The 19,193-nt window shown below is 36.1% G+C and overlaps 1 protein-coding gene across 2 annotated transcripts in view; it reads left to right on the forward strand.

Moving 5' to 3' along the window:
* Nucleotides 1-19,193, forward strand: part of HMGCLL1 (3-hydroxymethyl-3-methylglutaryl-CoA lyase like 1) — a 193,148-nt gene that overhangs the window by 166,004 nt on the left and 7,951 nt on the right. Inside the window, exon 8 of one of the 2 annotated variants that reach the window (XM_019457459.2) lies at nt 2,132-2,348. The exons of the other annotated variant lie outside the window; for it this stretch is intronic. Coding sequence (XP_019313004.1) covers nt 2,132-2,176 — 45 coding nt within the window. The 3' untranslated portion in view covers nt 2,177-2,348. Of the gene's footprint in view, nt 1-2,131; nt 2,349-19,193 lie in introns of those variants that run through there. 2 annotated transcript variants of the gene reach the window in all.

The raw sequence follows: 19,193 nt of genomic DNA on the forward strand, positions 1-19,193 counted from the left end.
GAAAGACAAATTCTGTATGATGGCACTTATATGTGAATGCTAAAAAAGCTGTACTCAGAGAAACTGAGTAGAGCAATGGTTACCAGACACTGGCAGGTGGAGGAAATGGGCAGGTCAAATGGTACAAACTTCTAGTTGTAAGATTAACAAGTTCTGGGGATCTAATGTACAGTATGGTGACCATAGCTGATAATACTATATTATATACTTGAAAGTTGTTACTTGAGTAGATCTTAAATATTGTCACCCCAAAAAAGAAATGGTAATTGACTGGATAGAGGTATTAGGTGATGCTATGGTGGTAATAATTTTGCAATACATAAATGTATGAAATTGGCACGTTGTATACCTTAAACTTACATAATGTTACATGTCAATTATCTTTCAATAAAGCTAATGTAATAAGAAAAACAAAACAAAAGGCAGAGTAAACAAGAAAAGTTTTAGAACAAGATAGGAGAAATTGCCTTATCAAATTCCAGTCAGGAAAGATTTCTTTATGACACAGAAGCCTTCAGGACTGATTTTATCTGGAGCTTAGATAGGATCAGAATGCTTGAGACAATGATCAACAGTTAATTAATTCTAAAAGGCTACAAAGTAGGAGAGGCTGTTGGTTTTACCTATGGTAATCCACACAGAGGAAACTTTATCTTTAATCCTCACTAGGTTATTAATCTGAATGAATTTGAGTCACAGAACCAAATGTCAGGCTCAGCTACTGCCATATTATTTATATTTGGAGAACTTTGTTTTAGCTTATATCTATTAAAAATACCCTATAGATGTATATCCAGGTGGGTATATAGAGGCCTGACAGTAGAGGGCTTTCTTAAAACATTAAATCACTACGTCACATTATCACTGTTATGGCTGCAGAATAAGACTTTTACATCTCTTACTTTGTCTTTTTAAAATTTGATTTCTGCAGCTCGGAGTCTAATATTTTTTCCTATATAATCTCAATTTTTTTTTTAAATCAGCAAATCATCCTCATGAAACTGTAATGATACAGACGTTTTTTCAGTTGCTATCACATATTAACAATTGAGAATTAATTTCTCTTGGAATTTAGTGTTAATATTGTTCACAGTCATTGTTTCTAGAAATGTGTGTCTTGACAGAAATTTTAATCCTAGGCAACTATATAAGAGTCTCATTACCAATATTTAAAGTAAATAAAAATTAAGGAATAAAACAAGCTACAATAAAAATAAAATGAGACATTTTATCTAATAAGTTTTATGTGGTTCCTGATTCCCATGTTTTGGATACTCATTTTTTTTTTTTTTTAATGAGCCTGTACATACACAGTATGGCCCTAAAGGTGAGACTCAAGGCATTCAAAAGAGATTGGAAATATTTTATACTGAAAGCATGTCCCATGTGTTCTGTCAGGAACACAAGAGTATGTGGAGTAGAAAGATGAACAGCTCAATCAGAAACAGAACAAAAGACAAAGCTCCCTTTCTTTCAGCGATGATTCCATCTGGAGAAGTGCCAGGGGGTTACTACATTTAGGTAACAGAAGTAGATACTTTGAGATATTAGAAAATCTGCTGTTGACCTACAGTTTTATACCAAAAATTTGTATCTATTATTATATTTTGAAATGCCTGTATCAAAATATATTTTATTGTCTCATAGGAGCACTTTGGAAAGTTCTATGTTCTAGTGTAACTTTTCTAGAAATTTTTAATAGTTCTTTTTTTTAAATTTTTAATGTTTTCATTTATTTTTGAGAGAGAGAGAGAGAGAGAGAGAGAGAGAGAGAGAGAGAGAGAGAGAGAGAATGAGCTGGGAAGGAGCAGAGAGAGTGAAAGAGAGAAGTACAGAATCTGAAGCAGGCTCCCGGCTCTGAGCTGTCAGCACAGAGCCTGATGCGGGGCTTGAATTTGTGAACCGTGAGATCATGACCTGGGCCAAAGTCAGTGGCTCCCAACTGACTAAGCCACCCAGACACCTCTCTAACTATTAAAGAGAAACAATGAAACAATGAAAACAAAGGCCTAACAGTAAGTAATTTAAATTAGGAATTATAACATTTCTTTTCATTTGCTTTAAAAGAGTTACAGAATTGTTTACATTGCAAAGGCCATTTTTTCCCACATATCTTTATCTCTTTTCTCAGATAAAGACTGTATGGACTCAACACCCCAACCCAACCCGAACATAATCTCTTTGTGACTTTTGACAACATGTATTGTTCCATGTGGGAAGAGACTCTTTGTACCATCCATGCACAATTTTCCTTCACGAGCCATGTTTTAATTGTGATAGTCGTGTTAGGTGTACCCATTTTTCACGTTACTTCTGAGAAGTCTACCAGATGAAATATATAGCAGCAATATGAGATAAGCATCTGAGGCATGCTTATAATAAGGGAACTTTGCATAATCAGTTTTGGTCTTAGGTGATATTCAAAATAATCCTTAGACCATTTTACAATAGTTTATCCAAGTACAGCTAAAGAAGACTAGCATTTTCATTGATCATTTGCATGCTCTACTTTAAATTGATCTAAACTGATCAAAAGAATTTATAAGATTCTATATTGGCATATTATGGATTACATTTTGAAACTTAAATCTCTAGATGAAATTAAAATCATATAGTTGTTATTCCAGCTTGAAGAGGATGAAGGCAGATGTGTGGAGAGAGGAGAGTTTTGGAAGTCATGGGGGGAGAGTGGGCAGGGAGGAGAAAGCTAGGATGCCGTATAAATGAAGAAGAGAACAAAACAAAGTTTAAGAGGAGAGCATACATGTTTAGCACAGGAAGAATGGAAATGATTCTGTATACAGTTCCAATATATAAAGGTGAAGGTTTTGAGGAAGGCAAGGTCCCAAGAGAGCAAATTGCCTCTTTTGAGAAAGGAAGTAATTCTCTTAGAAAAGTAAGCATAGAGAAACAAAACACCCTACCTATTATGTCTTTTTTAAAGTTTCTAAAGTATTGACTCTAATTATGGCAGAGATTTGTATTAGTTATGCCCCAAAGGCCCCATAATCACATGCGTATATTGCATATCTGATGGGACTGAATGTCTTGATTTGATGTATTTGTCATTCATATGGATCACAATGAATCATACAAACTTTCTAACCTTGTAGTTTTTTTTTTTTAATGTTTATTTATTTTTGAGAGAGAGAGATACAGAGTGTGAATGGGGAAGAGACAGAAAAAGACGGAGACACAGAATCCGAAGCAGTCTCCAGGCTCTGAGCTGTCAGCACAGAGCCCAATACCGGGCTTGAACTCATGAACCATGAGATCATGCATGACCTGAGCTGAAGTCAGACACTTAAGACTAAGCCACCCAGGTGCCCCTCTTATACCCTACTAGTAAAGAGCCATATATATGCACACACATATATATATGTATACACACACACACACACACACACACACACACACACACACACATATATATATATATATATATATATATTTAATGTTTGTTTTTGAGAGAAAAGAGAGGAGTGGGGAGTGAGGGAGGGGCAGAGGGAGAGGGAGAGGAAGAGAGAGAATTCCAAGCAGGCTCCATGTTGTCAGCACAGAGCCCAACATGAGCCTCAGTCTCACGAACCCTGAGATCACGACCTGAGCTGAAATCAAGAGTCAGACACTTAACCAACTGAGCCATCCAGGCTCCCCACAGCCATTTATATTCTTATTAAATTTTGCTACTATTTAATGTCTCTAAGTTATAAATAGGATGACTTCATTATTCACGTATTTAGGGTAGTTTTGCAGCTGCCAGAGTGGCATTATTGACTGTCTTGAGTACTTCTTCAGTTTAAGTTCAGAGTCCAAGTACATTTAAAATATAAAATATTAATTTGCAAAATGATGGTCTAATTTGATGGTTTTTTGAAATTCTGATAAAGTGATGGTTGGTTTCTCTTATTCAAAGGATGGTTTTAAGGGAAATACCAAAATACATTAATTTTCATTAAGTAAATTTACTAGTTAAAGTAACATGAAGGAAGAAATTAGTTATGTTCTTGTTCTTACTATGTGCCAAGTATTCTACTCAAAGGGTGTTTCAAATTTAGCAAATCTCTGCCTATTTGGTTTTAGTCCTTCCCACTACCTTACTGATTATGAGGCATTGAAACACTAGCTAAACCTTTGCAAAACCAGTACTGCTTGGTAAACACAGTGTTATTTGGAGAATTATAATATGATTTTCCTTTCTTGTTTCTTTTCTTTTTTTGCAAATTTTAAAATACTGTACATGTGTCACTCACAGTTGGAGGTTTTGGAAAGCCAAGGAATGTGTTCCACATGTTTCTTTTTTTTGACTCTCCAAAAAAACAATTTACTCTCAAAATAAAAAAAAAAAAATCTTTACTACCTTAAAGAATGTCTAGATGACTAAAAAATACAACAGATCATTATTCTTTAGGATGTTTATACTGCTTGCCAACAAAGCACAACAGAATAATTTTACAAATTAGATTTTTGTGTTTCTTTTTCTTTTCCTCCATATTCAGGGCACAGAGTTAAATGATTTTGGTTCCAAGTCCTGTAGCAGCACCCTAAGGGCAAAAGTCTTAATAAAACACATTAAGTTGTTTCTCATGAGCAGATATTACATCTTATATTTTATGTCTCATAGAGATTTCCTACTTAATGTTACTTGGTCAGATAAATGTTTAAATGTTGCTAGTGTTTTAGTAATAAATAAGAAACGTTGATATTAAAACCTATCTTCATACCAAATTTCAGACATTTCTGGGTTAAACAGTGACACACAAAAATGTGCAGATACATGGGCTATACAGCTCACTAGTAACAATGGAGTATTTTTTCTCCCTTGGATAAAAGTGACAAGTGAGTTCAATATATTTGTTTTAGAAAAGTGTTCAGCCCATGGATTGGATCAGTATATTCAGTTTTGAATGTGTGTCTTTGAGTTTTGGTAGCAAAAGGTTATAATGTTTTCTTCAGATTCCTCAGATTCCTTAAGGAATCTATGACTTGTAAAACATTTGGAACTGTGACTTAGAAGAAGAGTTTTTTTATATATTGAGAAGCATGATGATTTATAGTGCAATAAACATGTTATTCCCTTAATGTTAAATATGCATTTTAACTGTAACATATTTTATCAGTAGAATAATATATTAGAAGCACAAAATATGCTCACCCAATCACCTAACACATATAGACTGTCTGCCTACCATGTACAAACCTTTGCTATAAATGTATGATATTTGGCAGGTATAATATCAGTACCTTGATTGCCATTTTATTAAAACTTTATAGGGAGCTCTTAAGCATCTCTCATTTCCTTTATAATTAGGAAAGTAACCATGAACTCTATCCTTCCTCTTTTTTTAGAGAATATTTTTATATACTCTAAAAGTAAGACCTCAAGAGGGAACTATTTTACCAACTCACTTTTCAAATATGGAAAGTGAGACCCAAAGAAGTAAAGTAACTCTTCCAAAGTCAAATATCTAGTAACTGAAGAACTGAAAGCAAAGCCAAAGCCCCTGTCTATTGTGTTCCCCCAAACCTTGTCTGGTAGCAAATGACGTTTATAAATATGTGGTTGGTGAAAGGGACAAAAACTTGGGTAAAATTAAACCTCAGTGCTATGACTCTCAATTGTCATTCATCTTCAGTTAAGAAAAAAATGAGTTATTTGTTTACGTAACTGGTTCAGTTTTGTTTTTTAAATTTTTTTTTAACGTTTTACTTATTTTTGAGACAGGGAGAGACAGAGCATGAAGGGGGGAGGGTCAGAGAGAGGGAGACACAGAATCCGAAACAGGCTCCAGGCTCTGAGCTGTCAGCACAGAGCCCGACGCGGGGCTTGAACTCACGGACCGCGAGATCATGACCCGAGCCGAAGTGGGCTGCTTAACCGACTGAGCCACCCAGGCACCCCTGGTTCAGTTTTGAGTTAAATACCAACTTGACATGATATTTTTAGTTTTACATATATCGCAATAAATAACTAGCACATTTTCCATAGACAACTATATGATGTACTTTATTTTGTGTAAAGTTTTGGATTTCTTTTATCCTTAGTGAGATATGATGCTTGGAAGAGTTCCTCCTCTGTAAAATTTCAAATACAGCTATACTTTAGAGAAGCATTCATGCATTTGTTAGATGGCTTACAAACTTTGATATAGGTTCCTTCTGGACATGTGAGATGATGTGAGTAATTGATACAAGATTAGGCACTGGCCTGAAATACTGAGAAAGAACAGATGTAATTCTATTAAGAAATGCAATAGTATTTACAGATATCTCATGGACATTAGCTGTAAAGAAGATGCTGAGGTTCTAAATTAAATAGTAACTATGTAATATGGTTGAAATACACACACACACACACACACACTGATAGCTATATATGGATATGTATATCTCCTATATTTATATATAAGCTATCTTAAACATATTCAATAACATAGCATTTGACTGAAATTTAAAAAGTATGTGTATGTACGTATCACAATCCTTTAAGAACCCATTCCATTAAGCATCTAGACTTATAATATTGCATATAACCTTTATTTTTGTCCCCTTTAGTGAGTTGTACATAGAAACCACTTAAATGTTTTCATAGTAAATAATATTTTGGATACTTCTACAAAATTGGGCTACATCGTGGGAAGAATCGAGCTCATGTTAAATATCAATAAACAGGAAACTGTTATTAACAAGTTCAGTCATTGGTGTTGTTTTCAGTTCTTTTTGAAGGACTACTCCCAAGTGCCATACTCTGTAAAATCATCCTACTCTTCAAGGCCAGATTCAGATGTCATTTCCTCCATGCAACCTGCCCTGATTAACATGGCCTGAAATAATTTCCTTCCTCCTTGAACTCTTATATTTTCCTAATTGACTTGAATTAGTACTTCTCACAGTCGTCCTTCTGTGTATTCATATGTACATCATATCTTCTCTACTAGGTTATAAGGTTTTGTTTTTTTTTTCTATAAAGAACTGTATCTTAAATATACTGGTATGCTGAGCCTTTGTAAGTGTGTATTTGGTAAGTATTGGTTGATTGACAATACTGAATATGTTCATAAGAGCTATCATTTCATAGTAATTTTGATCAAAGAGGTCTCCTTGTGAAATCAGAACTATTTCAACTAATGGATATTCATGAAATTCATATTGTATCATCCAAGTAAGAAACTACATAGCCTGTAGTCAATTACAGGAGACTTTTATTCAAGTAAACATGTTTTATTTGACAGGAAAGCACAAACATGTCTTCAATTAATTTGTTAATAGCTTCATCAGCTTTGGCCAGTAACATTCTCCCTAGTCCACTGTAGTTTATTAATCCAAAACATCATAACCTATCATACAGTAAAATGTTTTGTGATATGGAAAAAAAGTATAATGCCCCAAGATGTTTTCCATTCTATTCCTATCATTGAAAAAATGCTGAGACTCCCATCTGCTATCCTAATGATACACACCTTATTAAAATATACTTGTCTACAATATCTGGCCCTGGTAAGTGTCTGGTGTTATTTTCTAACACTGTCTCCCTGTTTCCTACTACTCTGTCATTGTGGTCTGCTCACTGCTCTGAACACATGGAGCATCATCCCTTTTCAAGGCTTTTGTTCTGACTTTGTTCATTTTGCCTTATAGGCAATTATTTCATATAAGTTCTTTAGTTCATTTTCCTACTTCACCCAGGTCTCAGCTCAAATACTCCTTTCTCAAGCAGTGTTCTGTAGAAGAATAATGGTGTACATTGGCATCTCTCCCCTGTAAATTGTTTCCTGCATCGTTCTTATCTTGTGGTTTAACCATGTTAAGTGTTTTCTCCTCCATCAGAAAGATGGCTCCATAAAAGCATATATTTGTACATGTTATGTACATGTTATTTTCCACTACTCTAGAGCTGACACCCAGAACAATGTAGGAACTCAATAAATGTTTGTTAAATGACGTGATGAACACTTGCCACTACTGAGCATTAAATGATGTTGCAAGTTTTCTAAAAACAAAGACCTAAAGAGTTACACAAATCTTGTTATGGTATTGACACTTAAATGGAATATAATGAGTGGCTTCCACAAAAGCAATTTACTGAAGAGTTCTTGTTTGATCTGTGAAAATAACACCTTCCTTCTTCTAAGAAACCATTTCCCTACCAGGCTGACCATGTACTTCTTGTGAGGGCAGAGAAATTACAGCACCTTCTCCATCCTCTCACACACACACACACATACATACACACACACACACCACCCCTCCTAAGTATAGGAAATGGTACACTCATGACCCTCCTACAAGAAATCTTTGTACTCTAGTGCACTTTGCTTCAATAACTAGTTACAAACGGACATATGATTCAAGGGGGCTCAATGAATATCCTTTTCCCAGTAGTTTCCTGGTTGGAGCTCACGAAAAAGTGCTCACTTTTCTTACATAAAATTCTGTGACCTTTGGTATAGAATATATGAAAAAAAAATAAAGCCAACACAGAAAATAAATGATGGGGGGGTGGGTGAAGACAAAGGGAGGAAGTGAGGGAAAGAGACAGAGAGAAAGAAACAGAAAGGGTCCAGTCTTTCCCAAGATTAGCTCCAAACTCTCCGCAGTCCACTTAAGTGAACCAACACATTTCCCCTATTTTTATTCCCTTAAGGAATTCAACCTGATCATCCTGATTAAGACAGGATACAATATAGTAAAATTAATGAATGGTATATTCATCAGGAGGTTTTAAGATATATGTGGGGGAAAATTGTCCATCACGAGACTTATTTTTTATGTTTTATAAGGACTATCAGTAAATGAAAGAAAATAACCTTAAAATAGGATTCAGGGAAGCTATCTCTGCAGGAGTCTGAGCTGATGAGATCCTGGTATAGAACTTTCTGATAAATTAAATTCATTTAAGACTAGAATTCAAATACTTAGAAGAGGGGGGACTGTATATTTCTTAAAAGGTCTTCCTTTAATATTTTCTCAATCTGCCTTTGACAACAGCTAAGTGGAAACAAATTCAGATTGAACTCTATGAAAAGGATGTTTGAGTCTCTCAGGGTGCAGCCAGAAAGCAGGAGCCATATAAGCAACTGAATCCAGGAAATTGTGTACAGGTGAAAGGAGAACCATAAAACTAAACATTCGGCAGCAAAGCAACCAAAGATGAGTGAGATCTGGGTTAGGGCAGGGTAACCCAGTGCCCAGGGTGCACTCATTTTCAGGTGTTAACTGTACTTGCTCCACCCTGAGAGTGGATATCTCCTTATATCTTGCACCCTGGTGCTCTCACTTTTAAGGTGGCACTCCTGAGATTAGCAACAACAGGAAATCACACTGCAACATCGGTGAGGCCATAAGGCTGGACAAAGAAGACATTGTTATAGGAGCCCACCATCCAGAGTCACCAGGACGGAAGTGGAACCATGATGGGCCTGTCCATGGTCAACATTTAGAGACAATGAGGAAACAGGCTGTGCTAAAAATACCACCTGAAACAGAGGGGGAAATGTTCTAGCTTCTTCCTCCATCAGAGCCTTCTGTTGGCTGAACCAGTTGGAATCTAGCTGACATGGAAGTTGGGGGAATGCAGGCTACACAGCTCAGTCCCCTGTGTTAAGGAACCAAAAAGGGTGGGGTGCCTGGGTGGCTCAGTTGGTTGAGCCTCTGACTCCTGATTTCGGCTCAGGTCATGATCTCATGGTTCATGAGGTCAAGCCCCACAACAGGCTCTGTGCTGACAGCATGGAGCCTGCTTGGGATTCTCATTCTCTCATTCTTTCTCCCTCTCTCACTCTCTCCCCCCTCCACTCCCCTGCCAATGTGCATGTTCTCTCTCGCTCTCTCAAAATAAAACAAAACAAAACAAAACAAAACCAGGAACCAAAAAGGGGCAGACAAGCAGACACTTGAGTATCACTGGGCTACACACTTTGGAATCAGAGATGCAGGTGGAAGGTTTCTTGTTCTGTTGTAAAAGTTGAGGAGTCTAACTTTATTCTCACCCAAACAGGATATATGGCCATATCAATCCATTTTTCCCATGGTTAATGTTGTATTTTCCTACTTATTTCATAAGTGATTTCTTTTTCTCTGAATGTTATCTAGCCAAGAGAGGGAATAGTACTTGGACTCATATCTAAAAATTCCTGTCTGCTTCTCTATTTTAACTCTTAACTAAGCATTGAATCTTAGGTGCTTGTAAGTATTAAAGTTAAAACAAATCCTAAGCTTTTGTAACTGTAGTGGTATTTGGCAGGCTCGCCATATACACCAAGTATGTATGGTTTTGACACATTTTAGGAGACTCTTCAAGTTTTTTTCTTAAACTGTGTGTTAAAAGTCTTTTTTCTTGGCTATTAGCACTGGACACACAGTTGTATGCCATCTAGAAGATTATTGAATGTTACCATCCCAAGAAGTCACTGTGTCTTTGCTTAGAATTTGCCTGTCATGTACAGATGCCAAGGAATGGACCTACCACAGGAATGTGTTACCTCAAATCACAATAGCAGAAACACTTAATATTTTAATGTGATCTACGTTTATAACTTTATGACAAAATTAGATGGTATTGAGCAAGCTAAGTTAAATGTGCATTTATAGAAAGCCTTAGGATTGGATAAAATCCTAGAGAGCCTCAAAGCCAATAGCTTCACTCACTGGAGAAGGGATTCTTTCTACAATCTTTAGACCGTCTTTTAATAGTTTCAGTGGCATGGAGATCATTATTTTGAGTGTTAACCATTTAATTTGGGGCAGCCTTAAATGGCTACCGAGTTCTCTCTCATAATCAAGCAAAATGTACTTCTGTCCATTTTCCTGGGGAGTCATACAAAATATGTCTACTTTCTTGACCACATAATGATCTTGAACTATGTAACTACAACTATTATCTACCTCTGAGCCTTATCAAAAATGGTCACAATTGCCTCAACCATTGATCCTATCATGTTTTCCAGATATGTTGGTTTGCTCCAAACCCACTTCACTTGCTATATATTTAAGTGTATACTTTTGTTTTCCTACCTTCTCTGAATAATTGGCTTCAACTGGAGGAAAATCCATTTTGATTTCATGTATATTCAGCTTTCTCTCTTTTCAAGTTATACTCACTGCTTAGAAAACTTAACACCATTATAACCATAGATATCTTGTGAGATATTCTGATCAATGGTGTCTCTAGAGTAAGCAAGTTTTTTGGTAAGTCATTTGGGAATCAGAATGAACTTGAACTATTTGAAATGAACAATAAGGATGTGAGTGGTAATCATACAGTGATATAACATTGTGAAATGTTTTAAACTTTCTATGTAAATAAGTGACAATGTTCAGTTTAATAATCCCTCCAGTTTAAATGCTCCAAATATCTCCTAATAAATGGCTGAAGTCAAATCAGCTGAATCATTTCCATTTAAAACTCAGTGCCTCAAGTTTCCCCTGCTCTTCTTTGCCTTTTGTTCCTATGAGCTTGTCCACTTGAAGGGAGTTTGAGTACCCATCCACCATTAGTCAGGGGTTACCTGGTTTTATGGCATTCTCAGTCCTCACTCATCTCCTCTGATGCATCTCTCCATCCTGTGCAGCCTTGCCCCTTGTGATAGGCAATCATGGTGTATAGATGTTGGCTCATACTTGGCTCCTTCCTGGTCATTATCCTAGTTCTCTCACATTTGCTTGTGCTCTCTTACCTCTGGTGAGGGATATACAAAACTGTTGTATGCTTTCTGTGGCCGGATTGAGTGCTCTATTGTCCTTGAGGCTCCCTTGGGTCCCACTTGCCAGGTTCCTCACTTCACCTTTGCTGAGCTGGCATTCCAGCCAGTTGGATGGGAGCTTTTGAGTCTTATACACTCCCAGAATACACCTTTATAAGCAGGACCACTCTCATGCATTCTAGGGTTTCCCTTAACCTATCTGAAATTTCTATCACCCATTACCCCAACTACACCCCTAGTACTCAACAGAGAGACGAAATCTTCAAACCAGGAAGCACGATGCCATATCTTTTTTAATTGTTTCACTGCCCAAGAGAGGTCAATTCTTTGGGTTATAAGAATGCTTAACCATTAATTTGAACATTACCAAAGCCATTGATCACCCCAGATATAAGTGAGCAAGAAGAAATAGGTATACAATTAAAGATTAAGAAGAATTAATGCTAGTTTTGAACAAGCATGAATGCTTTAAGAAATGACATGTTAAATATCCAGTTTTGTTTTAAATATCTATAATGATTTTCTACTTTTTACTGGAGTTGATTCTGTATCCCATTCCAGCTAATGGATCATCCTTCTATTAGCTGTTAAGCTAGAAGTCTGCTTTTGTCAATGACAAAAGCTTCATTTTAAATACTCATCACCACTGACTTCATGCATTGCCCTAATTTTTCTAACAAGTACTTCTGCTTACATATTTCTTAACCTCTATCCATCTCCATTATTGCTCCCCTGATAACAAACTTTGAGTGAAACAAATGCTTATGATGCCATGATTATTCATGGACCTTAAGTAGTTCTTTATTTTGTAAGAAATAAAGCTCATACCCCAGAGAAAGGCATTCAGGGCCTATCATGATCTGGAACCGCACTCCTTCCACACCTCAACAGCCCCTACAGTACAGGACTCATTAAAATATTCTCAGTACATCCTTGGCCTGTTCATCATATGTGCCTTTTCTCAAGCTGTTCTTTCTCTGTAGAATATATTTTCCCTCACCATCCCCCACTTGTCAACATCCTTCAAGGCCCAAAGCTGAGCCAAACTATTCATCAACCTTTTCACCCTGCCCCTCCTTCCTTGCTCCCTTACAAAATATAGAAACCGTCTCACTGGTGTTTCTGAATAGCTCTGTTTGTAATTCTCATAATAACTACCACACTATACTTTGTATTATAGTTCTTTGTTTTTATGAATATCTTCTCTGCCAGGTCATTAACTTAACGATGTGTTAGTTACTACTCTTTGTTTCCAAGCCACAGTAGCCAACTCAAACTACCTTAAGCAAAAAGGACCCTTTGTTATGAGGATACAGGGATGTCTCATGAAAACCTCCTAAAGAAGTACACACACAAGAGCAGACATTTGGAGACTTTTTCACCTAATCCTGCATCTCAGCTTAATCACTTATCAAATACGTAACACTATGCATGGTCATATTAAACATTCTGTGACTCAGTTTTCTCATTTATAAAATGATGATAGTACCTACTTCCTAGGAATATTATATGGTTGAAGACACTTGACAAAGCTCTGATTAAAAGTTATTTCAAAAACAGAGGTAAAGAGGAAGTGAAACTGGACCTCAGAAAGACTGAGAAGCTGTCTGAAATTCAGGTGACATTTCTGATTCAGTGATGCTTCCTGTTCCCTCTTACTGCAGACTGAATTTCTCTGCTTTTCCATTGCTCATATAAAAAGTTGTTTCTCCATAGTTTATATGCTGTACATCTGACCTTTTAGAAAGGTGAATTCTATCTTTGTGTCTGTTATGAGTTCTGGGAGAGGAGACTGTGATTGACTCAGTTGAGGTCCATCAACTGCACTGAATAAGGAGTCACTGAACACACAAACAGGTTCCAGGAACCCATCTTTATGAGAAGACGGTTCTAAGAAAAGGAGGTTTAGGGAACAAACAACATAGGTAGTGAACCACTGAATCATTTCATTTATTTTAGTGTCCTCCTTATGTAGTTCTGTGTTTCCAATTGAATTTATCAAGTTCATTTATTATCATGTGTAGTTATACTTACACCGGGTCTTGGTATTGCATGTATTGTTGTTTTAGATACATTACTTGTCCAATTCTTTCAAAAATATTTGAGTAATAACTTATTATGTTCTAAGAGCTATGCCATATACTGAGCCTATGATGAAGTGAGATAGAGGAACGTTCTTGCCCTCATACACTTAATATATATATCTTGCTGTTTTGACTCTCCACTGCCCCCCAAATTTGGTCCTCCTATTATCCCAAGCCCTTCTTGGTTTATGAGTATTGATAACATTGACACTTAATTCTTGTCAGCATCACTGTGCTTTCATTCTTTTAACTTTTTTAAAACTTAATATTTAGTTACATATTTATACCATTAGATAGTCTTCCCACTAACATTCATTTGGAACTAGAATTTATTTACCTCCTACTAGTGAAATTCCAGAGACAAGATCCACCTCTAGAATCCAGATCCACCTCAAGAACTAATGACCTCTGTGACTTTTGGTAACCCCACAAGGAACTCAGGTGCTTAGTTCCCTTTAAATCAATTAATCACAAGGGAAATAGACTAAATTGTATTGTTGTAAAACTCTTGAATTTATAGATCCTTATGAAAAATAGTTTACAGATTCTTATGAAAAATGTATAGGTACAATTTTTATTGTTTCCAGTGTTATTTATTGATCTGTCCACTTTTCTTCCTCCCCATTATCTATCTACCTATTTGTGCACACATCAAAGAGTGTGGGAAGAGCAGGGTAGGGCTGGGTCTAAGAGAAGCTAGTATCAGGGAGCCAGAAATGACATAACTCGTTTCTGAAATCTCAGCAGATAAACTCAGTCACTGTGTTTCTGAGATTATTGATCATTTGTTTTCCTGAAAACTTCAGGGTCCATGTTGCTTTAATACATCTCTGTACCTCTGTCCATCCTCTCCTCACTCTACTTCAAAGGACAGTTTTCTCCACTAATTTCTAGCTCAACTCCATGTTTCTGCCTTAATCCCAAATTCATCCACATCCCCTAAGGGTTTTGCTCTGTGAATTTTCTCTTCTATGTATGGCATCATTCTTTTTTTTTTTAAGTTTATTTATTTATTTTGAGAGAGAGTGCAAGTGGCAGAGGGACAGAGAGAGAAGGGGGTGGGGTTGGGGGTGGAAGAGAGGATCCCAGTGCAGAGCCCAACACTGGGCTCAAACCCACGAACTGTGAGATCATGACCTAAGCCTAAGTCGGACACTCAACCCACTGAGCCACCCAGGCACCCCTGGTATCATTCTTTACTTCATTTAATTTGTCCCTTAAGGCTTCCAAGTTATAGGTCTCAGATATTCCCCTTATCTCTCCATTCACATACCCCCAATTATGCCCTAATTTTCTTTAAGACCACATGCCCTCTGTCTCTATATTCTTGACCTATCCTTGTTAAAGCCAACATTTGCAGAGTGTTATGTGCCAAACTATGTGGTAAGCACTTCCCATGGAAGATCTCACAAAATAGTAAACAAGCCATCATTTAGTACTATTATATTCATTCTACAGTTGGTGGGACAGAGAAGTAAAGTAAAATTATCAACATCATGCAGTTAACAAGTGGCAGAACAGGTTCAAATACAGGTCTCCCTAAACTGGTTTTTTAAGAACTAGGCTGTATGCTCTCCATTTGTTTTTCAAGTAATTGCTAGCTCTCCCTGTCCTGTCTATGCTGCAACAATCCATTTCAAAATTTGTCAGTTTCATATCCAGTAGTTTTTCTAGGCTCTTATTTTCCTTAAATAGAAAGACTTCTCCTTCTGTGAAGCCTTCATTACTGTGGTGTAAGTATTTAGAGAAAATTTTCCCACTCTGGCTTGTGACATTGGACCTCCTCCTGAACTCCTTGTCTCTTTTAGTAACTCATCTTCCTTCATCCACCTCCAAAAAGTGTTAACTGAATACTGTGATCTGAATCTCTGATGTTCTTGTCAAGTTTCTTCAGAGAACTCAAAGTGGAGTAAATCAAAGTGAATTCTTTTCCTTATTTTAATTGCTCTAAAAGATAATTGCCTAAAGCAAAAAGAGTAGCAACATGTTATGGGTATGTAAATGTATTAGGGGATTATAAAAGTAAACGTAAGGAAACTACAGCACAAAGGGTGGTTGGATGGAATGGACAATCTACTGTCTTAAGGTCTTTCATTATATGTGGCATGGATATTTGAAGGTACTTATTAAATATTTCTATTGTAAACCATAGGGTAACTACTAAACAATTTAAAGAGGTAGATTACTGATCATTTATTTTCCTGAAAATCGAGGTCTGTGTTGCTTTAACACATCTCTGTACCTCTGTCCATCCTCTCCTCACTCTACTTCAAAGGACATTTTTCTGTCCTTTTCTACAGGTTACTGGAGAAGTGCGGTATAGTAGCACCGTCCACTCAAGAACAGGCCAAAGTAGATGATGCCAAGAGAAATCATCTCAAGAGATAAAATAAAATCATTAAGAAATGCTCCATTAACAAAAGAAAAGATAGAATAGAAACTAGCTGCAAAATGGTAGATTTTAACCTATCTCATCAGCTGGTATATCAGCTCTAATTGGCTGTGCCAATATTACTGCACACCTCAAAATGAATAGTGCCTCAAACATATGGAGGTTTGTTCCTCACTGAATGTGTTTTTTCAGTGGGTATCTAATGATTTCATAATAAATAGTCCATCTTATCTAATGTGTTAACTACTTCCCTATTATCAGACATTTAACTTATGGCCTTCTTTCTCCTGTTACAAATCATGCTACAAAGAATATCTACTCGAACATAAATCTATATTAACATTTCTGGCTATTTTCTTGGGCTAGCTTCATAGGGGAAAAAAAACCTTTGGACAGCATTTAATTTCTCAAATCTCTCGTTACTAAATTGTGTACAGACTTTTTAGAAAGTTGAAGAAAGCGTCATAAGAAACGGGAAGGCTTTTGATTTGTCAGTGTTTTCTTCCTAATTCACACTTCACCTCCTGAAGTTATTACAAGGATTACATGGAAAGTGTTTAGTCATCTGCCCTGCATATAGTCAGGGCTCATTAAACGTTAACAATTAGTATTTGGCAGTAGCACACAGCTACTGCAAAAAGCAAGAAATAGTGTTTGACTTCTTGGAGGCTCAGTTCCCTCATCAATAAAATGGGCCTGGGTTACCACCCATTTCACACTAACTTTGTGTGACTTTATCATATGTAAAGCATATGACACAATATCTGTGACGAAATAAACATTCAATAAATTTTCACTAATAGTATTTATTATTTTGTCTTACCGCAATTGATAATTTCCTTGTTATCTCTTTTTCCATTTCCTTACCCCCTCCTATGTACACAGTCCCATTTCTATCTCCATTTGAAATATACTAAATGAAGGTAAGAATATAATCTATCTCATTATGTATAGTAAGGCAAAAAAAATGATGTCAGAAAATCTGTTCAAAGATAAAGGATATTATATGAAAGTATTAATAACCAATCACCAATGGCTTAGTTATCCCCCAACAGCAATTTATATGCCTATTATCATTTACATACCAGTTTTGGTATATATGTCACTTAATTAAAACACTGGACTTTATTCATGTATGCTAAGTGTTCATTATCTGTGATTTATGTAATATGTTATATTCACAGTGCACATGAATGGCATAGAGTGCTATTTCTCAGGTGGTATCATAACTCAATATATACTAATTGTTTACAGTACTGGTTGAGAAGTATCTCAAGGCAAGATCTGGGCTTATTTGAAAGAATGTCATGGTCCATAAGTGCTATCTGGTCTGACCCCTGGAAGACAAGTAGCCCCTCATGCATGGAAAATTGCAATCCTATGTTAGAGGGGATACTAGCTATGAGGAATGGCTAAGGAGACAAATATTAGAAAAATGAGTATATTTTTAATAGGTATCCTACATGAATATTTGCCTTTTCCCTGAGTAACTTAAATCCAAAATGTGTAGCTTACACCATCGGAAATTACCTTATTTTTAAATTAAATCTAACATAACGGTTGTTTTTAAAGAGAAAGTTGATCTCAGGGGGTAAAGAAATTAAATGCTATTTCAAACCTTAAGGAATATACAGAATTTTGGTATGTTAAGATTTGAGTATCCTCAATACCTAAAATTTTAGATTCCATTAGATATTTTGAAATCATGAACATATAGGATATTGTAAATTTTGCAAAATGATTTGACACCTCTTAAGGTATTCTTCAGTTTTGTTTGGGAAGTAAGTTCTTACAGCAAGCACGAAGAAAGTCAAGATGTACTTTTTGTTAGAATATCAGCATGGTTTGGGCATCTAAGCAGTACACAAGATTACTACTCCATAGAGCTTACCTAAGATTGTAGCACAGAGTGATGTGCTCATGGTAGATAATTTACCATTTTCCAGAAAAAGTGGGTACTAATATTTCATTCATTTTTCTCAGCCCTTAAGTCCAAGCGTGTAACTGCAGAGCTCAAGCAGACAGAGCACATGTAACTGAACTCAACAAGTTTATCATTTCCTGGTCACTGGATTAATAGCTTTAAGCATAGGCTTGGAGAAATGTGGGAGCCAAGCACACCTCCACCCTTTGAGTTCTGAGTTTTATTTTTGGGAGAATTAGTTCTCTTACCCTAGAGAAAATGGCCTCTAGTTTGATAACTTCTCAGTGACAAAATATATAATAATTTTAATTTCTAACGCTAAACCCCATGAGCTACAGGATTTTGTATGTATTCCAAGTTCCTGGCACATAGAATGCACTTCATAAATATGTTCTATTCAAAGGAAGACTAATAAAACATACACTGAATATATTGAACCACAGTTTGTAAGTTTCCTCTCTTAAAGAGAAAATATTTATTTGTATAATATAAAGTGATTTATTTACATGTTTGCCATTTTGGGGGGCTGGAACCCAGTAGGGTTGTAAATGCTTAACTTTAACTTGGTGGATTTTGAAGCTGCATTGCCACCTTGTGGCTATTCATCTAAAGATAACCTTTTCTCCAAAACAAAAAACAAATGCTTTGTTTTGTGATCTATGGTGCAAGAAAACCTCTTGTGCACACACCCCGGGAACGCACATGTGTATACACACACACACACACACACACACACACCTCAAAGAACCAGAAAGTAGTGGTTTCTGTTTGGAGACCTGGGAAGGGGGTTTCTAAGAATGATCTTTTAATGCAAAGAATCTCTTTATGATAAACTCATCTAAGAGCCTATCTATTATTTTCAAATACATGATAGTAATATAGTAAAAGTAGTGACATTTACTATAATATCATGATTTCAATAATTAAGTACAAAAACATCCTTCTATTTACCATCAAGAATCAAATATTTTTCTTCCTACTGGGTCAAGAACTTGTTTACATGATAGTATGTATCATTTCTAATGGAATAGGGAAGTAAAGAAAACATACATAGTAAAACCAAATTTTCTTAGTTAACTAAGACTAGAAGT

This window comes from Panthera pardus, unplaced genomic scaffold (genome assembly GCF_024362965.1).
Source record: "Panthera pardus isolate Hobbes unplaced genomic scaffold, ASM2436296v1 HiC_scaffold_17, whole genome shotgun sequence".
Taxonomy (NCBI): Eukaryota; Metazoa; Chordata; class Mammalia; order Carnivora; family Felidae; genus Panthera; species Panthera pardus.